Here is a 26,172-nt window from a genome sequence, read left to right on the forward strand (position 1 = left end):
TTGAAAGGAATTGTTTTGTTTTGTTTTTAACATAGTGAGTTGGTTTAAAAAAGGCATGTGACCATCAAGTTCAACCTTTTGTGTCTATCTAAAACCTTCCTAACTGCTAGTTAATCCAGAGGAAGGCAAAAATCCCATGTAAAGCCTCTACAATTTGCCTCCGAGGGGGAAAAATTCCTTCCTGACTCAAAGATGGCAATTGGACTGGATCGGATAAGATCAACTTGTACTATTCTTAATAAACATGTACAGGTATGGGACCTGTTATCCAGAATGCTCGGGACCTGGGGTTTTCTGGATAATGGATCTTTCTGTAATTTGGGTCTTCATGCCTTAAGTCTACTAGAAATTCATTTAAACATTAAACAAACCCAATAAGCTGGTTTTGCTTCCAATAAGGATTAATTATATCTTAGTTGGGATCAAGTACTGTTTTATTATTACAGATAAAAAGGAAATCATTTTTAAAAATTTGGATTATTTCGACAAACTGGGGTCTATTCCGTAATTCAGAGCTTTCTGGATATCGGGTTTCCGGATAAGGGATCCTATACCTGTATTTGTTAACAAGCCATTCAATCCCATTTTGAAGCTATCTTATGTATCCGTCAGTATAACTGAGGGAATTCCACAACTTCACAGTTAAGAAAACTCTTTCCAAACATTTAAATGGAGCTTCTTTCTTCTAATCGGAATGGGTGCATTCATATCTGATGGAAGGAGCTACTGATCTCTCTATCAAGAGATAGGGGAATCATACTCTTTCTGAAACATGAGGCTATAAAGACAGACTTCGAAAATATTTGACGTGTCAGCACCCAATTAGCAGCTAAGCATATGAGCAGTTGCTTAAATGTCAAATCAGATGGAGTTCATTTGCATCAAGAGCATCGCCCCTCATCACAACAACAACAACTACACCCGATTTCGGGGGTAAATACTGCATTGTGGGGAAAAAAACATGGCATTTTTGCTCAAAAATTACACTTTGCTCACTAGACTTGCGGATGTACACGTGCCCTATTGTTTTGCCCAACTCACACCAGAAAAGGAATGGAAAAAGTTTTTATATATGAAAACCACATATAATCTAGGCCTTTAGGACATCAGTGGCTTCATAATGAAAGAAAGTGTTGCCATTGTAACTAGGTTTGTCCATATATGTCACAAAGCAACCCAAGCTCCCTTTCAATAGACTCTGTAAGAGAAAATGCTTTTATTTCATGCTTAAATAGTTGATAGAGAAGCCCATTTATATGCTCAGACAACTTAACATAAGTAGGATAAAAGCAAAGGAAAATTATCAAGCCCTTATGCATAAGTGTTTTTGGCTTCTTTTAGAACAAGAACTCCTAATGGAGTGTACTAGCGATTCTTCATCTTGTTAGTACATTCCATCTGCTTTATCCTCTTTTTCTCTGGCAGCTCACTCTTCCATTTATGTGTCCTAATGGCAGCTTTGATATTTCTTCTATGCCCGGCTAATATATGTTGTTTAAAAGCCATTTTTCATAATACCGAAAACAAAGATTAGAAATATTTAATTATGGAAGAGCATTTTGCTCTGTTTAAACTCTAGTCAGAGGAAAATGGACATATTATAGGAAAAGATTTAAAAACCTTCATGAAACAGGCATGTGGTTTTATCCAATTAGAATTGAACCCACAAACAACATACTATAGAGCACTCTATTTAGTTACCCCTAAGGGTATGTGAGTATATGAATTTTCTACTTAATTCTTTAGGCCTTCCAATATCAGTTCTATAAGTAGAAGACATATTGGTCCTAGTTATTTGAGAGTCAGCCTTCAGCTGGATCAGTCATAATTAAAGCATTTGGCACAAGCAGCCACGCCCCTTTTCGCAATGAAAATAATAGGGTGCCATGTTCGCTGTGTTTGAACAATATGTACTACTGATCCCTGCTCCATCTGTTAACTGGAAAAGGGGATTATTACAAAATCTGTGACTTTCATCCCCTGTCACTGAGATGACATTGGATCTTGTGAACCATAAGTATCCATTTAATTCAACATAATATTCACCAATAAACAGTTTTTTTAATTCAAGTTTTTGTCTCGTCGCTTGCATATTTATGAAAAAAAATCAGAAAAACACAATTGTGTCCAATCATGGACAAAAACTTGACTGCAACGAAAATTCATTGTTCCTTGAATTTTCTTAATTTATAAGTATCATATCTTATCATGATGAAAATACTAGGGATGCACCGAATCCACTATTTTTTGTTTATCCTTTGTGAAAGATTCGGCCGAATACGGAACCTTAATTTGCATATGCAAATTAAGGGTGGGAAGGGGAAAAAAATGTACTTCCTTGTTTTGTGACGAAAAGTCAAGCGATTTCCCTCCCCACCCCTAATTTGCATATGCAAATTATAATTCAGATCGGCCGGGCAGAAGGATTCGGCTGAATCCGAACCCTGCTGAAAAAGGCAGAATCCTGAACCGAATCCTGGTTTCGGTGCATCCCTAGAAAATACTCTCCCTTTTGACTTTCATAGAAACTCTTCATCCTTTGGCTGCTTAAGTTTTTAATTTGAATATTCTGATTATTTTCAGTTGAAAAGTGTTGAAAGCTTTGAAAAAAGTTTCAATTCTTTAAAATTCAGATTTCATTTTTTTCACAGCTTTTCTGAATTTTAATAAATCTGCCACCAAATTGTGTGCATTTTTCTCCAGTTTTCATATTAATGCATGTCCCTATGCCACATTTCCTTAACATACATACCCCCATATTTAATAAACATCAAGAAGAGCAGCAACTCGTAGCAATCAATAAGATGATTGCTTTTAAACAGGTGACCAGTAAATGCTACCTGCTGATTGGTGTCTATGGGTTACTGCTCCTGGGCAAACTTAGTACCTTTTATTACATAACCCCCATAGATATTTTCCAGAAGAATGCCTGGAAAGTTGAGGTTGTTGCTTTATGAATTCCTGTGTCCTTAAGAACAAAACCAAACCAAATTATCTTCTCTGCAAATGGTAATTGAAATTAAAGTCCTATAACACTGAGACACAGAGGAAAAAAAACACAATTAGAGATGTTTAATCTAGAATATTTTCGACTTGCTGAGAGAGAAAACACAATTAGAGTTGTTTATTCTAGAACATCTTCAACAATAAGTATTCATTAAGGTGCATTCAGGACAACAGTTGCTAGCGCCAATTTAATGATAGCCTAATGATTGTCATTTTATGGGTATATAGAAATAGGCTAAAACATTGTCACTGCTGCAAATAAATTCATTGTAAATAGTATCCGTTTTGCCTCAGAATGCATGAAGTTGTTCATTGTGACAATTTATATTTCTTTTGTGTGTTTTAAGGGGGGTTAGATATTACAGGCTCAGTGCAGGTTTATTACCTCCTGCTGTTTTATGGTACTTTGCTGCAAGGACGTGTGGGTTTTGGCTCGACTTCAGGCAGTGAAGGTGATTGGCTGATGAGCCAAATTGTCCTGATAGCCTAGTGTAGCCCCATCTGAGTGGTTCAGGGACTTGTCAATCATCCCTAGGAATGTGCCCCTGCTTTTGGGAAAACCCTTGCGCAGCCTCGCCCAAGTTAGTCTATGCAGAGGAAGCAACCCAGTTATACAAGGACTCCCTGGATCTCCGAAACCAGGATTAAGCTAACCCTCTACTTCCTCAGAGGCCATTTACAGTTTCTTACAATAGTGACGTAAGTGGTAGTTTTTTTAAACATTTTTCACATTTCCTTTACTGTACTGAATGTGTATTATATATATTGCTATTTGTAAATAAGGTGTGCTGTGAACTTCTTCTATTAAATTCCAATTAATAACTCAACTGGCTTGGCTGATGAAAAGTACCTACAGTTTTATCCTTTTTGGGGTTTGCATAGTAACTTTGCTTACATTGTTTATTTGTAGTGGGGCCCTAGGCTGTCTGGTACCTCTGAGACCTACAGGTTTATAGGAGCTCAGTGGGCCCAAACAGATGGGATTTGGGGTGTAGGTGAGTGGGCATATTAATCACCAGATGGTCACATGCTACCCAAGCGCTGTGGCGCTTTATAAAGTTTTGGGGCAACTCAGGGAGATCCAGTGGAGCACCATCCGTGGGGTCAGAGGACCTGGGTGCATTCAGGCTGGTTTTGAGTTATGCCTGTTGCAGAGGTGAAGCTAGAGTAGGCCTCTTTGGATTAGCCTGGGAGTATTAGTAATTTTCATAGTCTTCTTTTTATTTTGCCCGCTTAGTACACCTGTTGGACGGAACTACCCCCCAGTTTCGTCACATTCATAAATAATACAATCTGAGATTTATTATATGCCATATATTATGGAACAGATGAAAACACTTTTAAATTCTTCAGTCTAATTACATTAGCATCTTTGGGGAAGAACATTTTAGTATTTCTTTTCTACTGTACTCGGTTTATTCCCAAATAAATATGCATGCTTTACAAAAAGATCTTTTTGTTTCCTCTTATTTACAATGGCATCAGTGGAACAAATACCACTGCTGTGTTGCTGCTCTCACTGAGGTTATATTAAGGCTTAATGAAGCAAATACAAAAAGGCTATGACCTCAAGTGAGAACTTTCAAGGTGGAACGCTCCGCTGTGCATGTTATTTTGCTGAAATTAATGATCAAGTTGTTTAGGGCCAGATCTAGGTGAAATGCCATCTACGGTACAACAAGCTCTGTTGGGAACATTTAGTATTCAAACCTAATTGCACTGAAATATCTGGTGGTAGTAGTAGTAGTACTGTAGTTCTAAACTTCACATGGAAGGCCTGATTGGCATCTCTAGTCAGTATGTGAAAGGTTTTTGAGTTGTCTTATTCTTTTACTTTCCATCTCAAGATATAATCTTGCCACCTTTCCATATCCACCTTGGGCAAAGGCACATGGGGCATTTTGATCACTGTTACTTGTAGCAACAACAAAATGTACCCACATAGGGGCAAATTCACTATGCGCCGAAACACCTAACGCTAGCGTCAATTCGCTAGCGTTGGACATGTTCGTTACTTCGCAAATTCACTAACGAACGCTGGCGTAAATTCGCTAGTGTTACTTCGCACCCTTACGCCTGGAGAATTTACGCAACGGATGTAACTACGCAAATTCACTAACGCGCGCAGTGTACTGAACGCTACCTTTTACGCTAGATTTCCTTCGCCACCTCAGACCAGGCGAAGCGCAATAGAGTAGATAGGGATTGCTTCAAAAAAAGTTACAATTTTTTCTAAGTCCCAAAAAACGCTGGCGTTTTTTCTATATTATGGTTGATAGGCTGAAAAAGATTGAAAATTTTTTTGGGGCTCCCCTCCTTCCCCCCTACATTTCCTAACTCATGGCAACTTAACTATACAGTGGGCACATGTGTAGGGCAAAAAAAAAATTTTATTTGATGTTTTGAAGGTTTCCCAGGCATTTGTAGTGATTCTGCGTATTCCTCCATTGAAATTTGACTTGGCGCCATATGCAAATTAACTATCACTAGCGTAACTTCACTTCGCTTAGCGAATCAACGCTAGCGCAACTTCGCAACCTTACGGTACCCCTGAGCGCAACTTCGGATTTTAGTGAATTTGCGGAGCGCTGGCGAAACTACGCCTGGCGAAGTGCGGCGAAGTTACGCCTGGCGCAACTACGAATCTTAGTGAATTTGCCCCATAATCTCAGTAAGCAGGATGGAGTATCTTGCAAGTAATGCAATCAGAATAACCCATGTGATATTGAAGTAAGGGCAGATGTTATAATTTAAACAAACCAATACATTTGAATTGAGTTACAGAGAAGTCTATAAGAAATTAATTTCATGAAGGCAGAAAAAGTCATGTCTAAGTGGACAAAAAATAGGTTGAAAGAAAGGAGTGCAGTCATATTGTGCAAGGTGATTCCTCCAAATCTATTTATGGAATGGCTTTCTCTTATTAATATATAGCAGTGACTTTACACAGGAACTTATTGTGATAAATATATATATATATATATATATATATATATATATATATATATATATATATATATATATATATATATATATATATATATATATACCAGTGGTGGTTACTTTAAGTCAAGTACTGAATGCAAAATAGTGAAATAAACTGAACCGTACTGTAATTGTGTCCTTAAAACCAAAGAATGCAACATGATCCATTGCCGATGAAATTACCTATTCTTCATAAGGCACACCAGTACATGAATGAACTGTACCATGCCAAAGTGTTTCATTAAAGAAAGAAATTTAAGCCATTTACTACTAGGAAATAAGCTGACAAATCACAGTGAAGCTTTACTTACCAGAATTAACAATAGCTCATTAACTGCTATTTTTCTATGGTCTGCTCTCCCAGAGGTTAATCAAATGTAAGATATTAATGACCAGAACATAACGTCCCTATGGCACGCTAATTTTCTTTTTTGTTATTGCTCTTTAATATCCCAAAGGAAGCAGTGCATGACATATGCTTGGCAATCAAAGCAGATGCAAGTTATGCTATCCGGGAGATCCATTCTCTGAATCCAGAAGCACAACTCGTAATCACTGAATGGCTGTATAACCACTGCAGGACATTGCTGGCTGAACTTCTAACTGCCAATAATAATCTTCCAAGTGATCCGACTTTCAGTGAACTGGAGGTGCTTGCAGAAGCCCTTATTAAAAATGAAAACAAGACAGCACATTTTTATTTATTGTATACAGACATCCTTATTGCAAAAGGTATGGCTCTTCATTTTTATAAATATCTTATACGAATTCTAAGACTTTTCAACTGGTCTTGGGTTAGCGCCAACAGACACAAGGAGATTTTACTCCAGAATGGAGGCCAAGGACCTGTGGTCTCCCAATGAATACAGCTCTGTCTGTACTTAGCAGCACTGTATTCATGAGGGGATAGCTGGAGAAGATACACAGGTGTGCCCCATCCCTCCCCATAACTTGAAAGGGTGTAAAGTGCCCTATAACTAGAAAATGTGAGGGGTCCTCAAGAATGTCAACAAATGCATCTTGCTCCATAGTGTAAAGCCGCAGAAGGGGCCAAAACGTGATTCGACATGTTGGGGGTATGACAACTATAGAAAACCTTGTATTAAGTCATTGTTGGTATCTTTAGGTATTAGTGGCAAGAAAACTATGGAATTCAAGAAAACAATGGACATTTTGCCAAACTCTTTAAGCATGACACAAAAGTGTTCAAACTGTTTTTTTATATTTATTTAGAGAAATATGATGAGGCTTTCAATTATCTACGAAAATCCTTCACCAGTAATGCAATTGATGAAACAGTCAAAGCAAGATACGGGGTTCTTCATGTCAAGTATCGAAACCTTCTTGTGGCTGCTCAGGAACTTTGCACATTAGCAGGCAAAAAACCAGAAGAAGTAGAAATGCTGGTGAAATTCCTGGACAAAAGGCAGAGACAAAGTTTATCTCAGGTAATGTAAAGCTGTGTGGGTATTTCAGCCAACATTTTATTATCACAACCTGTCATTATATAAATGTACAAGCACTTGTCCTTAGTAGCAAAGATATGTTTGGTACTATGAACAAAGCCAACTGTAGTGCACATTGATGAATGTCTCCATATATAGCAGGTTTAACAGTGGTATGCTCCAATTCAGCAATGATTTCTAATGATTTTTTAACAAAAGTCGTAAATCAAAAAGACCTTGGCACTTGGCATAAATAAGAATAAAAACATGTCCTTAAAGGGATACTGTCATGGGTAAAAAAGAAAAAATTCAAAATTAATCAGTTAATAGTCCTACTACTATATATAAAAAAATCTGTTTGCTCTTTTGAGAATTGGATTTCAGTGCAGAATTCTGCTGGAGCAGCACTATTAACTGATTTGGAAAAAAAATGTTTTTCCCATGACAGTATCCCTTTAACAATGTAATATTTAGTAGTAACTAAGCAACTGCCTAGGGCACAACTTGAGTTGGGAAAAAATTGCACTGATGTTACTGCTATATGCTGGGGAAGAGTGTGTGTGTCTAAAAGCGCAGTAGTGGCAGTGGCGAAGAACTAGATGGGGAAGGGAGTGGGCTTGTGGTTGACAAGGCTTTGGGACCTCAAATCTCTAGGCCTTACTCTGACTTTTTCAGTAAGAACTTTAATTACATACACTGTTGATTAAAAGGCCATGTGGCCTGAAACGTTGCCGTGATGCCCCTGTGAAGCACAAATAAAGGCGTTTTAATATATATAAAAAAATTCGTTGGTGCTGTCCTGACGTTTTTTGTCGTATGTGGTGCCAGTGGAAAGTGGCCACTGGTGGACGTGCACCACCCACAAAGAAAGAGTGAAAATCGTTGTGCTGACTGCTTGTCTACTACACTTTGCAGCTACCTGCATGCAGAAGTGCAAATTTGCCCACTGATCCCCAGTGTTACCTGACTGATCACCCCTATGTCAGTCAGGAGGCCATCTTGTCATTTTACCTTTCCATACACATGATTTTTTTGTCATCACATGGCATTGCTTTCTGCAAAGTCTGGGTGATACATTACATGAAGGTCATCTAGTAGGTCCAAGAGTGATTAAACGCCTAACCAAATATCTGTATGCGTGGCCACCTTGAGTCCAGCTGAGTTGCAGAGTATTTGTAAACAGTAAGGGGGTTATTTATAGGGATGCAAGTAATGCAAAATCCACTATTTTGAATACGGCTTAACCCCCGAATCCTTCACGAAAGATTCGGCTGAAAACTGAACAAATCCTAATTTACATATGCAAATTAGGGGTGGGCAGGGGAAAACATTTTTTACTTCCTTATTTTGTGACAAAAAGTCATGCAATTTCCCACGCCACCACTAATTTGTATATGCAAATTAGGATTCGGTTCTGATGGGCAGAAGGATTTGGCCGAATCCGAATCCTGCTGAAAAAGGCTGATTCCCTAACCGAATCCTGGATTTGTTGCATCCCTAGTTATTTATTAAGGTTGGAGTTGTGTTTTCCATGAAAATTCGAGTTCTCAAGTTGATTTTTTTTGGTTCGATTTTCTTTTTTTTTTTAACAAAAATCTTTTTCAAGATTTATTGTACCCAACCCTGGAAATAGCTCAAATCCTAAAAAACACCATCTAAAACCTGTCGAGGTCATGTAAGCGTCAATGACAGAGGCCCCTTGTACCATTTGAAGATGTCAATAGCCTTCATGATGTTTGGGTTTTTTCAGAGGGTTTCACACGAAAACTCGATTAATGTGAGTTTTCGTGTTTCGAAACTCGAACTCGCAAAATCAAGGTTTTTCTTAAGTAAGATACCATTCGAGTTGTGAGTTCATTTGAGGTATAAAAAACACTAACATTCTACCTTTGATAAATAACCCCCTAAGAGTAACAATGTTAGAGGAAACGTATGGCAGCAGAGCACCAAGTATTGTCTCTGATCACTTAATGTAATCATTAAGTGATCAGAGACAATACTTGGTGCTCTGCTGCCATAGGTTTCCTCTAACATTGTTACTCTTAGGGGGTTATTTATCAAATATAAATAATATGGTTTATATAATATAATATGGTTTATGGCACAAACTAAAACCAAATTATAAAAAAACTCTAGCCTAAATCTTTATTTCATGGCTTCTTATATGTACCACAAGCACAACAATCTCCTTTATGTTGTATTTGATATTACTTTTTTGTGCCTTTCCAATTGTCCCCAACCACTTTCCATTCTGTTGCTTTACATTTCCCTCTGTTCAGTCCTAATCATGCCATGTTTCTGCTGTATGAACGTAAAGCTGCAATCAGTCAAGGATAATCCTACCATATGTTTCTGGATCCAGTTGTTTCTAACGGTGTGGATGTTTAATAGAATTAATCCCATTGGTTTGTGCTTTCTGTGACACAGCAGTACACCCACTAAATATTTCATATATTTTCAAAAGAAGCTATGTGAAAATGTGATCTCTGCTGGGGATCTCTTTGCACGGCATTTCAACTGAGAATAATCAGTATATATGAGTAACAATGTTGTTTCTACAATTTACTGAGATTTAGAGATGTTCATTAAATTCATCATTTTCCATCTTTTTTTATTATCTCACAAGCTAAATAACGTGGTTAATTGCCCTGCAGTTTTTCTATTCAGTTCTCACAAGTCAGGAGTGAGTCCACATGAGAATTTTTATGAACGTCTATACACATGACTACTATGTGATCCATCATTCTGTCCTCCACAGTGTCATAAATGCATCTTCTTAAGGCTTTCCAGTTTTTTGCTGATCACATGCATTTAGAAACAGATAAACATATAAAATTGTCTCACAGACTGCCGTTATTGTTAATCACATTTGTTTGCATTCTCGCCTTTTTTTCCAAACTTGTTCTGTACCGTGTAAAGTCCAAAAAGAGAACACAATACATTGGTATTATCCGGAAACAATGTAATCATAGATTGGGGAAATAGAGTAGAAATAGAATAATTTCTTCAATATTTATGTATTTTATATTCAATAAATGCATTATGTTCCACTTGAAGAGTCTCCTCCAAGCCACCTTGAACCATATTCCACCAGGACAAAGTATGAGAACAGTACTTTGATATTCCTAAAAGTTACAACATCATTTCACATCAACCAAAAAATTCATTGAACCCATCAAATTCAAAGAGGAATCCCCATATGGAAAAAGGGAGAAATTCTTATCAAAACAACTTTTTCTCATAGGTCCATACTATTAGTGCAGCATCCCACCAAGATGGCAGGGGCCTATAGCTAGTCCGGTTAGTCAGGATAAATGATTTTCTGTATCCATCGGCAGACTGAGGACAAAGCCAAAGCAATCCAAGTGCCATCCCGCCGGCGATTTACATTCTAGGTGGCGGGAGTTTGTTCTATCTCGAGAGAGGATTAACCTAACCCCAAGAGATTTTGTAGCTTTTACGAACAATCGTTGATCTCTTGTTTAAGGGTGGTGGCAGATAAGACTACTGGGGGAGATTAATCAGCCAGCGACAAATCAGCTCTTTTTCGGGCGACTAATCTCCCTTAAATGCCTTCCCGCCAGCTAGAATGTAAATCGCTGGTGGGATGGCACTTGGATTGCTTTGGCTTTCTGAAATCGTCTGAAGTTTCCTTGTGAGACAACTTCGGGCGACTTCAGAAAAAGAAGTGTTCTGAGTGTCATCCCGCCGGCAATTTACATTCTAGCCAGTGGGAAGGCATTTAGAGGAGATTAGTCCCAAAGGCGACTAATCCTGGGCGTCCTAAGGCCTCTGGGTCCTAGCGCCCTATATCGGCGTGCCACAAATCCGGGCCTGCCTACCCATACTTCACTTGATATTACTGACACCTTAAATATAAAGGGGCACATTTACTTAGCTCGAGTGAAGGATAATAGAATAAAAAATACTTTGAATTTCTAAGTGTTTTTTTGGCTACTTCGACCATCGAATTGGCTACTTCGACCTTCGACTACGACTTCGAACTAAAAATCGCTTGACTATTCGACCATTCGATAGTCGAAGTACTGTCTCTTTAAAAAATACTTCGACCCGCTACTTCGCCAACTAAAACCTAGCGAGCAATAATGTTAGCCTTTGAGGAAGGTCCCCATAGGCTTTCTAGCAAATTTGTGATCAAAGGAATTTCGTTCGATCGATGGATTAAAATCCTTTGAATCGTTTGATTCGAAAGGATTTAATTGTTCGATCCAACGATTACTCCTTCGATCGTTGGATTGAACGAATAGCGGTAAATCCTTCGAATCCGATATTCAAAGTCGAAGGATTTAACTTCGATAGTCGAATATCGAGGGTTAATTTACACTCGATATTCGACCATTAGTAAATGTGCCCCAAAATGTACTGTATTTTCTAGATAGTAATAACATGAAAAAAGTATGTTCATTCTGCAAAATATTTACATTCATTTAATAGGCAAAAAAGGAGAACCAATTTGCAGTGTGATTCAGAATGTGTGCAAGTTATTTTCTAGCCTCTTGATGATGTATTTGGAGCTTATTAGGCTGCTATTCTGTATCACTCTCTTTAAATGAGTTTTCTCCCTGCTTCATGTTCGGGTCATCTAAACACAATTTATTAATCATTAGGTCTTTGTTTAAAAAAAAAGCCTCCTTAAAGTTAAATTAGCCTTTTGGAAAAGCCAAACAGCTTGATTGTTGTTTATTGTGCCAGGTGTTTCTGTTGGCTAATGTGACCTTTCTCACACTAACAGCCCAGAAATAAACTATAACGTCTTTACACTATTTCAGTGCATGATTTACATGTATGATCTACTAAGCTTCTAAAGCTCACTAGATATAGGAATACTTTTATCAGGCTCTCGTCTGAACTAAAATAGCATTCATTCACTGTAAAATCAGAATGGCACAGATAAAAAGTTGTATAATGAACACCAAAAACAAATAAATATTTCATTGTGTTCACATAGGGGCCTATTTATTAACTCGAATTTTTAGAGGGAAAATACTCCAGCTAAAACCTGTCGAAATCATGTAGAAGTCAATGGCAGATGGTCCCTTTAACAACTGGAACATTTTTTTCCTTCAGGATTCTCAATAGTTTTGGGTTGTTAGTGCTTGTTTTTGTTCAATAATCCAATATATTCGAGTTGTCGCAGCGACAATCGGTGTTCTAAGAGCGTCACTTCAAAGAAGTTGCACAATTCGAATTTGTAGCAATTTTCTATTTATGATTACCCAATGGCACATACTACTAGAAAAGTATATTATCATGAAAATGGTTTATTTACATGAAGCAGGATTTGACATATGAGCTGTTTTATGCAATATCTTTTTATAGAGACCTACATTGTTTGGGGGTATAGTTTTCCTTTAAGCCTCTCCAATTTGCCTCAGAGGGGGAAATTCTTCATGACTCCAAAATGGCAATCGGACTAGTCCCTGAATCATTTTGTACTATGAGCTATCTTCCATGTAACATTGTGGGAATAAACTATATTGAATGTATGGGATCAGTAATCCGTAAACACGTTATCCCAAAAGATCTGAATTATGGAAAGTCCATCTCCCAAAGTCCCATAGTCTCCCATAGTCCATCTCCCATCTTATCCAAATAATCCAAATTTTTTAAAATTATTTCCGTTTATTCTGTTTTTAAAACAGTACCTTGTTCTTGATCCCAATTAAGATATAATTATCTTTGGGTTTATTTAGGGGGTTATTTATTAAAGGTCAAATTGTGTTTTCCCGAAAAATTCAAGTTTTTCAAGAGTAGTTTCAATAAAAACTAAAAATTTTCAAGATCTATTATGCCCTGAAGCTGCCAGAATCTGAAAATACCTCCAGCTAAAACCTGTCACGGTCATGTTTGAAGTCAATAGCAGAGGTCCACCGAACCATTTGAAGATGTTTTTAGCCCTCATGATTTTATTTTTTTGGGTGGTTTGCGATTGACAACTCGATTAATTCGAGCTATTCAAGGTTTTTTCACTGATAACTAGATCAATTTGAGTATTCGAGTTTTCGCCCGAAATTTTTTTAATAAATAAGCAAATATTCGAGTTGTGAAAAAACCTCACAAACGCGACCTTTTATAAATAACCCTCTTAGTGGGCAGATTTATTAAGGTTCAAATGGTAAATTTGAATTAAAATTTTAAGATGTTTGTTTTTGCCAAAACCCACAAATTCGAATTTTAAATCATCAACTCAAATTTGAATTTGAATATGAGATGTATCACATCTCAACCACGTCAACCCTGGAAACAGTTCTGATTCGAATATTCGCCACATAAAACCTGCCGAGTTCAGGTACAAGTCAATAGCAGAGGTCCGTTAAACCATTTGAAGATGTTAATTGCCTTGGGTTTTTCCGAAGAAAACTCGATTCAAATACAATTCAATTTGATTCGCATTTTCAGGTCGTTCGTATTCAATCAAATAGTAGATATTCACGTTTTTTCACAAATAACCTCCCATTCGAGTTGTGAGTACAACAAAAGAAACTAACATAACTTCGAAATTCGACTTCGACATAAATTCGAAATTCAACTTTTTTCCAACATTTTTTCCTTATTTCACATATCATATGGGAATAGTAAGGGTTGCTAATCAAAAATGCCAATTATTTCCCTAAATACTGTAAAGCTTTTATCTTACATGATTTGGCATATTTTATTCCCTCTAGCTTCGGGTATTAAAGTAGATAAATAAGATACTGATTATGTAGCAGTTCTGTGCTGCTCATAAACTTGTTTAAAGAATATGTCACATGTTTGTAAGACTGGAAATATATATGTGAGAATTTTGCAGTGCCGTCTGTGAAAATATGTGAAAATACAATTGTGTGAAACAGGAAAAAAATGTAGAGCACAAAACATTTGATCCCTTGACATTTTCATAAGTTGCAGACTCAAAGGATCATTGTGTTAATGAGTCTGCAGATAGTTTTGAGGTTATTTGGCTTCCAAGGGCTACAAGGTTCAAGAGCTCCTTAAAGATTTAAGGAAGGGGTGTTAATTTAACATTTTATTTTGGATAACAGTTAACTGAACCAATTAAATGTATTGGTTATTTAAATGACTTTACAATACTTGCTTTCATATGTAGAGTATTGTTAAAGGTGCACAGGCATGGGCAAATATTAGAGGGCTTATTTGCAACCACAAACCCATTTGCATTTGGGCTCATTTCTCCGCAGTTCAGTTGTGCAAAAACCTTGTTCATTAAAGGTACTTGCATCAAAATGCACTCTTTGCACTTGTGTATAGTAGCACTGGCAGCCATTGCCTTCCTGATCTATATTGGGAGCTGCTATGACTACTGATGCAAAGAAACCCTGGAGCTAACCCACCTCTGGATCAGGCAGTAGCTCCAGGGTTTCCTCCGCTCCCGGTGTCACAAGAATTGTATTTAAAGATAGGTTGCAGTTGTCAGTTTGGGCCTGGGAGAAACAAACAAGCAGCAGTGTACTGAGTACAGTAGGTCCCTGAGAACAGTAAGTGGGCTATTCATTAAAGGTCAAATTTTAGTAATATAAAGCCTTTTAAAACCACGATTAAACTATATCTTTCTAAAACCACAAATGCCATGAAAGTTATTAAAATATCTGATTATAAAAAGTACCAACGGAGAAACACACTGAACGATGTGCTAAAAAAAATACAAAAACCTGGCTGATTACTATTGAAAAAAAAATCTGAAAAGCTAAGCGGCTTAATAATAATAATATTATCGATCGAATATTCGCTTGAAGGAAATACAAAAACCTGGCTGATTACTATTGAAAAAAAAATCTGAAAAGCTAAGGGGCAAATTCATCAAGGGTCAAATTTCAAGGGGTTAAATCCCTCGAAATTCACCTGGGGAATAGAATCGAATAGAATCGAATAGACAATTCGGGTGAATTTACGCGCTGGCGAATAGTCTAATTGGCGAATATTCGCCAGGCGAATAGGCGCTCGATCGAATATTCGCTTGAAGGATTTTCATTCGATCTAATGCCTTTTTATTCGATCAAAAACTTGGAAAACATGCCTATGGGACTTTCCCATAGGCTTTTAAAGCAATTCGGTAGGTTTTAGGTGGCGAAGTATTTTTAAAAGAGACAGTACTTCGACTATCGAATGGGCGAATAGTCGCAGCGTTTTTGCGCTCGATCCAGTACTTCGACTATCGAATGGCGAATAGTCACAGCGTTTTTGCACTCAATCTATTCGAATCATTCTACTCAGGCAAATTTACGCCAATTCGATAGTCGAGGAGCACAAAAAACTACTCGAAATTCGACGTTTTTTTACTTCGAATCCTTCACTCGAAGTTAGTGAATCGGCCCCTAAAAGTCTGAATGGTTCAATTCAGCTCCCACTGACTTCTGTGGGACCTTGACTGCTTTTACGTGGAGAAGTTTTGTATTAGATTTTTCATCGTTTTTACACTAAACAAATTTTAACGTTTGAGAGAAAAAAAAAACACACATTTTTAGAGAAAGAATATGATTCATGAAAAATGTTAGTAAATAGGCCTCTAACTTGATCAATGTTTTTTTTAGCTTCAGTGATAGTATGCACAATATACATAATTACACCCATTTGCCAATTATTTGCTAATACATATACTGTATGCATTATCCGGAAACCCGTTGTTCAGTAAGCTCTTAGATAAGAACAGTATCTTGCAATTTATGGGATTTTATATACTGTAAATTCACATTGCTGACAAAACAATCCTATTTCTTTTTGTTTGTTATAAGTGATAGGCGAATTTGGGGCGTTTCGCCGAAAAATTTGCGAATTCCCTGCGAAATTCACGGAACGGCACCGGCGTCTCGTTTTTGAAGATGTTTTTGCCTTCACAATTTTGGGGTGTTTGACGCTGGTTTTTCGCTCGAAAACTCAATAAATTAGAGTTTGTTAAGCCAATAAACTTGAAAAATTTCAGGTATTAATAAAAAGGTTTTTTTTTTTGTTTTTTTGTTCCATTTTTTTAAAGTTTAATTATTAGTAAATTAGCCAAACTCATGGATGGGAGTTAGGTTGAGTTTGTTTCTTGAGTTTTTTTTTTTAAATGAGTTTTAGTAAATAACGCCCTTAAAGTATGATTATTGAAATTTGCAAATACCAATACATGTATGTCAAAAGCTGGTTATACACATTAAGATTAATTTGTTTACCCAGTCACTAAAAAACATCATTGCTTGCTTCAATCACCCACGTCCACCCATCTGTCCCAATCCAATGTTTGGTCCTCAGGTCAACAATTGTATAACTCCGGGGACCAGTGGAATGCTTATTTTTCCAGAAATTCCATATTTTCTTTTTTTTTCCTTTCTCATTTGGCTAGCTAACATATTACACAGCTGTCAACAATATCCTTAGTCTTCAAAATATCATTTTTTGTTTATTAAATTCAAGCAAATATTGCAACTTTTCTTCTTTAGCTCTGAGATTCTAAACATATATCACTCTCAACGCCAAGGGGGTGATTTATGTAGGTTTGAATTAGAAATTTTGCCACAATTCAAATTATTTTGCTCAAAAAATTGAAATATAAATAAGCTCACAAATCTCTGCATTTAAAAGTCAGATACAACCCACCTATGCATTATTATTTTTGTTAGAAGACAGGAAAACACATCTAGATACGAGGGCAAGTTTATGATCATAATTATGTCATTAAAAATCCTGTTTCAACATGTATGCATTATAAAGAATGAATGACTAATACAAGTGTAGTGAGAGAATGTGTGTTGATCAATCTCTCTTTTTTGTATGTGTCTATTTTAATTCCGATTTATCAATGGTTGAGATGAAAACTTCATTAAATCCCAATTTTTGTAAAAAAAAAACACATTTTACAGCAACATGCAATCTCATGGATTTTAAAATTATTTGACATTGTAGAGATTTGTTATTTTCTTATTAACACATATCTGGATTTTTGCCTCCATGCTGTAGAAAAAACCATATAATTTGATATTGATACGCCTCTTTGTTTTAAAAGCAGTAGGACAGCAGCTTTGTTTTTAGTCACTTTAAGGTATTTGTTTGTTTTTAAAGGGGACCCGTCACCCCGTATCACATTAGTCAAGAAAAGTGAACTTTAATTACACTATATAAAGTATCTGAATCTTTTTTCTTTTCGTCTGGGAATTCATAATTATAGCAAGCAGGCAGGAGCCATTTTGTGGACACTGTTATTAAGACAAGTCTTGTATCATCTCAGAATCTTGTTTGTGCACCAGAATGGGGGACCTGATGTCCATCCCCATGCCCTGTTTACACAATGAAACGGTGAAGAGAACAGGGGGAATATGTGGAGAGCAGTGACATCTAGGAAGTGCTGAATGGAAAGTGAAAGTATTTGTCTGCCCGCCTAAAGCATAGAGGGGTGGCAGACAATATTCGATTGACAGCTGAGATTTTTAAATGAGCTTACAACAGCTATGAATGCTTTAATAAGCATTCTCCATCCAAAGTCTCCATTTTGTGAGTATGTTGGACTACATACCATTTTCAAATATTGTTTGTATGTTATTGTGTAGGCGTTTATATTGCATTGGCACAATATTTTGGTTGTGATATTTGTGGCATGTACTAACAAAAGGTCGACAGTTGGTTGAAAAAACTTGAAAACTTAATGCGAATATGTATTTTTTTTTTCTTAAAGCTTCCCAATGTGATCTGCAGATATTGGCAATGTCATCTGCAAAATCAGGAGCTCTTGTACTTTCCAGAAGTGTGCTAGTTTCCAATTGCTTTTTATTCAGATGCAATCACGGTGCAATCAGTGCAATAACTGCTTTTTGCATGTTATTTATATTCTGAGATCAGGAGCATCAATGCTTATCAACATGGTACTGCTCTTGATTTCTTTTACATTTTACCAGAGAGACGCAAATTAATATTTAAATTTTTGCCTTTGGGTACAACCCCATTTGACATGAATTCTTATGCATGGCTTATTTAAAATGGATTTTATCATAATGTTGGACCAGCACACAGATGTAAAGAAAACAGGAATGAAAAAAGGAATGTATATTGTAAGTTATGACGTCAGATTGGATACACAATGTTTGAAAAGGGTCCATGTCCATGACATGTTGTGTATCCATTCTGACAAAACAAGTCTAGACATTGGTCTAGTGCCTGTGTAGAGAAATTGGGTCACGGTGTTGGATGCATGAACTACAAGCAGGTTTAAATTCTCTGAAATCAGTATTTCCTAACTGCAAGGTTTCTTTTGAATTTGCTATGGCCAGGCTGGACACTTTTCTGTTTTGAATTGGCAGTAGGTATTGCTTCTGTGCTTAGTAACATAGTAAGTTAGGTTGAAAAAAGACACAAGTCCATCAAGTTTAACCATTTTACTCTATTTCAACCTGCCTAACTGCTAGTTGATCCAGAGGAAGGCTAAAAACCCAATTTGAAACTTCTCCAATTTGCCTCAAAGGGGGGAAATTCCTTCCTGACTCCAAAATGGCAATCGGACCAGTCCCTGGATCAACTTGTACTATGAACTATCTCCCATAACCCTGTATTCCCTCAGTTGCTAAAAAGCTATCCAACCCCTTCTTAAAGCTATCTAATGTATCAGCCTGTACGACTGATTCAGGGAGAGAATTCCACATCTTCACAGCTCTAACTATAAAAAATCCCTTCCAAATATTTAGGCGGAACCTCTTTTCTTCTAATCGGAATGGGTGACCTTGTGTCAGCTGGAAAGACCTACTGGTAAATAAAGCATTAGAGAGATTATTATATGATCCCCTTATATATTTATACATAGTTATCATATCACCCCTAGGGTTAGAGAAGCACAAGAAACTAGGTTGCTCAACATGACCATGTCTAATATACTGTAGCTAGCTATAGGTACTAGTAAGCTGCAATGGTGTTTTGAACCAATGTTTGAGGTGGACAGGGAGTCCACAAAGATCCCATGGTAACTTTGTATCCATGTACATTTTTCTTTAAATACTGACTTTCCAGTCTTTGATTAGTAGACAACAATCATGAATGGTTTCAACATGTATCACATAATATATTATTAGAGTAGAAGTTGGATTTTTGCCATGTTATATCCCTCTCACCTCACATTCATCTCATGGTTATCATTTTGTCCTGCCAAAATATTCTCTAAACAGAACAGACCTAAAATCTAGAAATGTAAACACTATTGAACAGAGTTTTTGGTCTTTAAATGGCAACGGGGATGATTGAATAAAACATTTTCACCATTTCTAAGAACCCAGTGCAACTAACTGACAATTTGCTGGTCATCTGATTCAAAGCAAACCTCTGATTTTGGCTTACAAGACCTTGGACAAACTTTGCCGCTTTTATTACTGAAATCCCACAATGAATCCTATTAATCACACTTGTGAAATATTTCTGTTTAGTTTGTTGTTCTTTTGTACATAACGTTAGCAATAAATATTGTTCAGGAGCAGAGTGTTATTACTCTAAGGGGCCCATTCACTAAGTTCGAGTGAAGGAGTAGAGGAAAAATAGTTTGAATTTCGAATGTTTTTTTTGGCTACTTCGACCATCAAATTGGCTACTTTGACCTTCGACTACGACCTTCGACTTCGAATCGAACGATTTGAACTAAAAATCGTTCAAATATTCGACCATTCGATAATCGAAGTACTGTCTCTTTAAAAAAAACTTCGACCCCCTAGTTCGCCACCTAAAACCTACCGAGGCCAATGTTAGCCTATGGGGAAGGTCCCCATAGGCTTGCTAACAATTTTCTGATCGAAGGATAATCCTTCAATCGATGGATTAAAATCCTTCGAATCGTTTGATTCGAAGAATTTAATCGTTCGATCGAACGATTATTCGTTCGATTGAACGAATTGCGCATAATCCTTCAACTTCGATATTCGAATTCGAAGGATTTTAATTCGGCAGTCGAATATCGAGGGTTAATTAACCTTCGATATTCGACCCTTGATACATCTGCCCCTAAGTGTAGCCATTGATCGTGAAGCAATGCAGCCATCTGCCGCTTCTATTTAAAGTCTTTAATTATTTTGAAGGGTTTCTTACCATCACTGACCTGTTGTTCAGCTGTGTATGAATCATAGCACGCATGCTTACTGGGTCAGGGCTGTCTTTCACACCCATTCCCCAGAGTTCAATGAGATTATTTACAAATCCCCTGCGGAATTTCTATAATCCAGATGTGGTAAACTGAACTCATGCTTCCTCTATAAAAAAAAAAAAAAAAACAAATGAAAACAAATCAATTTGGGGAGTCATTAAATACATTTTACTGAGCATGTAAATCAAACCTGTGCAATGAAATGTATGATTAATTTGTATATCGTTCCCTCGAGTCTGATTTCATCAAGTCAAGTAACAGATACAGTATTTGCAAAAATGTGTAAGAGCTCTGAATACCGTCGATTCCACAGACATTGCTGTGCCTTGAGTTTTATATATATATATATATATATATATATATATCAATAATTGTAGAAAGTGGAGGCACTCACGAGTCTAAATATTGATGAATTTATTAAACTTTTCACATGTTCCCCCACATTAACGAATTTTGCTTCCTTTAGAACCGTCGTCCTGACGATACTTGATGTGACTGTTTTATATATATATATATATATATATATATATATATATATATACTGCATAGAGAGAGAGAGATAAAGAGGTGTGGTAGTAATCCACTCCCAAACAAACAAAAATGAACAGCCTAGGGGCACCAGGATCACTCATGAAAACAACTAATTGGTGGTTATCACATTGGTGGTGATATCCTATTGGTTGATAACCACAAAGACTGAACTAGGAGAAAAAAAACCTAAAAAAAAAAACGTGCTTATTGTAGAATAAATGTTTCCATCCCCCTCAGGACCTTTCTCACATTTCGGTCTCAACACACTGACAAAGGTCCTGAGGAGGACTAAATTGGCTATAATAAACACGTTTTCTTTTTTACCTAATTCGGTGTTGCTGATGGATTTTGTACCATGCACTCAATGCTTAAAATTAGAACGGCGTGCCACCAATATGATATATATATACAGGCATGGGCCCTGTTATCCAGAATGCTCGGGAGCTGGGGTTTTCTTGATAACAGATCTTTTCGTAATTTGCATCTTCATATCTTAAGTCTAATAGAAAATCATGAAAACATGAAACAAACCCAATAGGCTGGTTTTGCTTCCAATAAGGATTAATTGTATCTTAGTTGGGATCAAGTACAAGGTAATGTTTTATTATTACAGAGAAAAAGGAAAATACTTTTAAAAATTTAATCATTCCTTAATTTGGATCTTTCCAACAATGGGTTTCCGGATGTCGCACCCCATACCTGTGTGTGTGTATATGTGTATGTGTGTGTATGAATACATAAAAACGAAATTATAATTTTCCGTAATTATATATATATATATATAGCAAAATACATTATCCACAATAGAAACTCCACCCTATTTATTATGTTACTGACATATTCACAGAACATTCATTTTGTGCATAAGTTTCAGATAAGACACCTCTAAAATAACTCTGACCCCAATGACCCAAAGTGAGCAATATGTGTCTGACTTCCATTTATTATTTGCAAAGAATATCTCAGTACGACAGCTTCCAATCTCATGCATGAATATAAGTAAGCAGAATGTACATTTTTTCCCAATATAAATCTTGTTATACTGTGTACAAAAGGTTAAAACAAATGGATGCTAATTACATGTTATATTCAGGGCACGTTTCCCATATTTCTAAGGTATAAAATGACTTTAATATACAGTATTTATGAATGTTTGTGGTTAAGCTAACATTAACAGGTGATTATCTATAGCTGGAAGTAGAAAATTCTTTCTTTAGTTCATGCAAGGTCAGCATTTCTATTCTGTGGAAAGTACAAGTTTTATTAAGAAATAACTTACTGAAACTCCTCTTCAGAAAAGACGATCTATTGTGCGTCGTTAGATTTCTCCTCCCTGCCTTCCTTATAGGAGATAGCCAGGGAGGAGAAATCGAGTGCCGATGGATCGTCACCGTGTCACCTTTTCTGAAGAGGAGCGCAAGCAGAGTTTCGGTAAGTTATTTCTTAATAAAGACTAACGGTGGCCATAGACGCAAAGATCATATCGTACGAATCAAGGATTCGTGCGATTTTCGGACCGTGTGTAGAGAGTCCCGACATTTTTCGACTGGCAGAGATCGGTCGTTTGATTTTGTCCCAACCATCCCGCCGGAGCCCATTGCGCTCTCATTATAATCCGATTGTTCGACCCGATATAGCCATGCCGGTTAGTGGCATATCGGGGAAAGATTGGCTCGTTTGGCGATGTCACTAAACGAGCGGATCTTTGCGTCTATGGCCACCTTTAGCGATTTAAAAGTTTAATTTGTCTTTGTGTTTATTTTTTCGTTCTTTACTAACGAATTTTAAAAAAAATTTGATGTTACTGGTCCTTTAAGGGCTGAAAAGTGCTTTTGTGGTGCCATTGATTTGGCACCTGCAGGCTTGATATGTTGTTCTTTTCTTGATATAAATAGCATATTGGGGGGCAGATTTACAATTATACGTTTTTCCCAAGTAGTAACGATTGAAAATAAAGAGTCAATATAGATTTGTAAATAATTTTCAATGTTTTTTGTCCAGCGAAAAGACACAGAAAATATTTTAGTGATACTGATAAACTAGGCTATAGTGACTATAAGCATTACCAACAACCCTTCATGTGATTCTTAGGTATATTTTAATATAAACGTGCGCCGGTGTTTCTTAACGTTAAACGATGATCTGCGCTTGGTTTCGTGTAATAATCCGAAAAAATCTGAGTTTTCGGGTGGAAATTCCGAAAATTTTTTATTTTTCACGATTTTTTCCTGCACACAAAATTGTCGGGAAAGTATATTAATAAATTAGCTGAACAACCCCGTGTGGATTTGGTCAGAGTTGTTTTCAGAAAATATTGAGATAAATTTGGACTTCTAGTGCCAACTTTGAAGCAGCAGATGCATCTCCATTTGTAACAATATTAACTGACAAGGAAGCTACTCGTGCTAATAAACTTATGTCTACACATTTGCCAGACATTTCACTGCTGCACCTTGTTTGTATCATGCATTAAAAAAATAGAACCACAAACACTCTACTAAATTCATCATAAAAATGACCATCTTAAGTGTGACCGTCTTAATTGGAATGTCTTTCCAGTCTGCAGCCTTACTACTTGTGGTTCACGTAAGGTTCCTTCCTCTTTGGAGAGTCAGTAACGAGATCCAAGTAATCACATTCAACAAGAGAGAAAAACAGTTGTCATGTTCTTGGTGATTATGTATAATTAAGGTTATTTTAATTGGCATAGTACTAAAGGAAACATCCAGTAATTAAATAGCTATAGCAACACTTACAAATAATTATCTCTTTTCACTCGGCAACGGCAGTAATGAACAGAGGATATTCACGTTGCACCGCAGAACAGCATTGTAACAAGCTGCTTATTTGTTCTGCGGGTTGGTGGTTGTTTCCAATATCACTGCAAAGCATGTACATTTGAATCTAAAATGAAATAGCTCTTGATATAACTAGAGATGGACTGAACTCAAGAGAGCTATGAGAGAAAAAAACTGCTGTTGCTGAAACAACAAAATGAAACGTTCTCTGTGCCAGATGTCGGACAATGGAACTTTCTGCACAGCTAACCAGTGCCATTTTTTCAATTCCCCATTATCCAAGACCACAGTGCAGGGTAAGATTGGGCCCGCGGGACACCGGGAAAAAACCCAGTGGGGCCAGACTCTTTTGGGACCCATCTGCCCAGACCTGCTCCCTGCACTGCTGTTGCTTACCTCTCTCCCTGACCCCGGGCGTGTCGTGCAGGAAAACGTATGCGCGTGAGGGGGGGAGGTACGGGTTGTGGCTGGGATGGAGGGAGAGGGGGCTCTGCAGCTGGGGGGCCCGGAGGATGTTGTGGGGGTTCCTGGGCCCCCCGTCCGACATTGGCACAGTGTTTCCCAGTGCCGTAACTAGAGGGGGGCGGGCCCTGGTGCGTGACGCACAGCCGGGCCCCACTCCCCCTCCGCACACGCCGGATTGCAGTGGTGAGCGGGCTGCCGGCGGGCCCTGGTCCGCTCTCACCCCCTGCTCCCCCGATAGTTCCGCCACTGGTGTTTCCATTCTTTAAAGGAGTTGTTCACCTTCCAAACACTTTTTTCAATTCAGTTGTTTTCAGATTGTTCCCCAGAAATAAAGACTTTTTTCAATTACTTTCCATTATTTATTTTTTACTGTTTTCCAAAATCTAAGTTTAAAGTTGAATGTTCCCATCTTTGGTGTTTGTCTGGCAGCCCAGTAATTCAGCTGCAGTCTCAAAATGGTTACAATTTTGCGACATTTAGTTGATCCATTTCTCAGCAGCATCTCTGGAGTATTAGCAAATATTGTATCAATTCTAACAGCTGCCTGTAATGAAACCCAGAGATTGTGCTCAGCAGGGACAAAGATAAACGTATCAACTAAACAGTTACAGGGTCGGCGACCCCCCTCCCCTCCCAGGGCTGCTTCAGAAGACAAAAATGTCACTTTACACTTTGATATTAGAAAAACAGTCAAACATAGAAAATAGAAAGTCATTTGAAAAAGTCAAATGGAAGCACTAGGAGTGAAGGGACAGAATTGTACACTATTTCCAGGTCCTTTTTCCCCTTTCCTATGGTACAATTATAGGAATCCAAATAATTGAAATATTAATTGCATGGGTAAAAAGCTTTTGACAAACAATTGTACATTTTAAGTGCAATAGCATTTTCCTTATAGTAGAAGTAAAGCTTAATGATCCTACAACAGTGCTATGTTCTTACTTTCTATTAGTACCCCATTAAAGATGCCACTTTATACAGTATTTAAGAGAAGATGCATTATGCCTCAAAAGCAACGGGCAAATAGAATTCTGAAATGAAACAAACAAAAGAAGCGTTCTGTTCTTTCTCCTTGTTAGTGTGTGGCTTCTAACATCAAAGCTTTTGATCCATCCCGATGAGATGATTATATTATATGAACACTATAACATTTAGCAGCCAGCTAATGATGAACTTTGCCGCTTATTAACTTGACCCCACTTCAGATATGGCCGCTGGTCATGATGTCTTGTAGCGAGCAATTCCGAGAAATCCATTACAGCACATACAGTAATATAATATTGTGTGCTTGCTTCTATTTACAACATTTAAAAGTCACTTCTTTAAAGGGATCCTGTCTTTGGAAAACATATTTTTTTCAAAACACATCAGTTAATAGTGCTACTCCAGCAGAATTCTGCACTGAAATCCATTTATCAAAAGAGCAAACAGATTGTTTTATATTCAATTTTGAAATCTGACATGGGGCTTGACATATTGTCAATTTCCCAGCTGCCCCTGGTCATGTGACTTGTGCCTGCACTTTAGGAGAGAAATGCTTTCTGGCAGGCTGCTGTTTTTCCTTCTCATTGTAACTGAAGAAGTCTCAGTGAGACATGGGTTTTTACTATTGAGTGTTGTTCTTAGATCTACCAGGCAGCTGTTATCTTGTGTTAGAGAGCTGCTATCTAGTTACCTTCCAATTGTTCTGTTTGGCTGCTGGGGGGAAAATGGAGGGGGTAATATCAAAGCAGTAAAGAGTGACTGAAGTTTATCAGAGCACAAGTCACATGACTTGGGGCAGCTAGGAAATTGACAACATGGCTAGCCCCATGTCAGATTTCAAAATTGAATATAA

General features: G+C 37.3%; 1 protein-coding gene across 3 annotated transcripts in view; it reads left to right on the plus strand.

The window, feature by feature from the left end:
* Nucleotides 1-26,172, plus strand: part of ttc34.L (tetratricopeptide repeat domain 34 L homeolog) — a 56,300-nt gene that overhangs the window by 26,155 nt on the left and 3,973 nt on the right. For all 3 annotated transcript variants that reach the window (XM_018226164.2, XM_018226163.2, XM_018226162.2), the window contains 2 exons: nucleotides 6,450-6,723; nucleotides 7,225-7,439. In XM_018226164.2, the coding sequence (XP_018081653.1) occupies nucleotides 6,450-6,723; nucleotides 7,225-7,439 (489 nt within the window). The remainder of the gene's footprint in view (nucleotides 1-6,449; nucleotides 6,724-7,224; nucleotides 7,440-26,172) is intronic.

This window comes from Xenopus laevis, chromosome 7L, assembly GCF_017654675.1.
Source record: "Xenopus laevis strain J_2021 chromosome 7L, Xenopus_laevis_v10.1, whole genome shotgun sequence".
NCBI classification, from domain to species: domain Eukaryota; kingdom Metazoa; phylum Chordata; class Amphibia; order Anura; family Pipidae; genus Xenopus; species Xenopus laevis.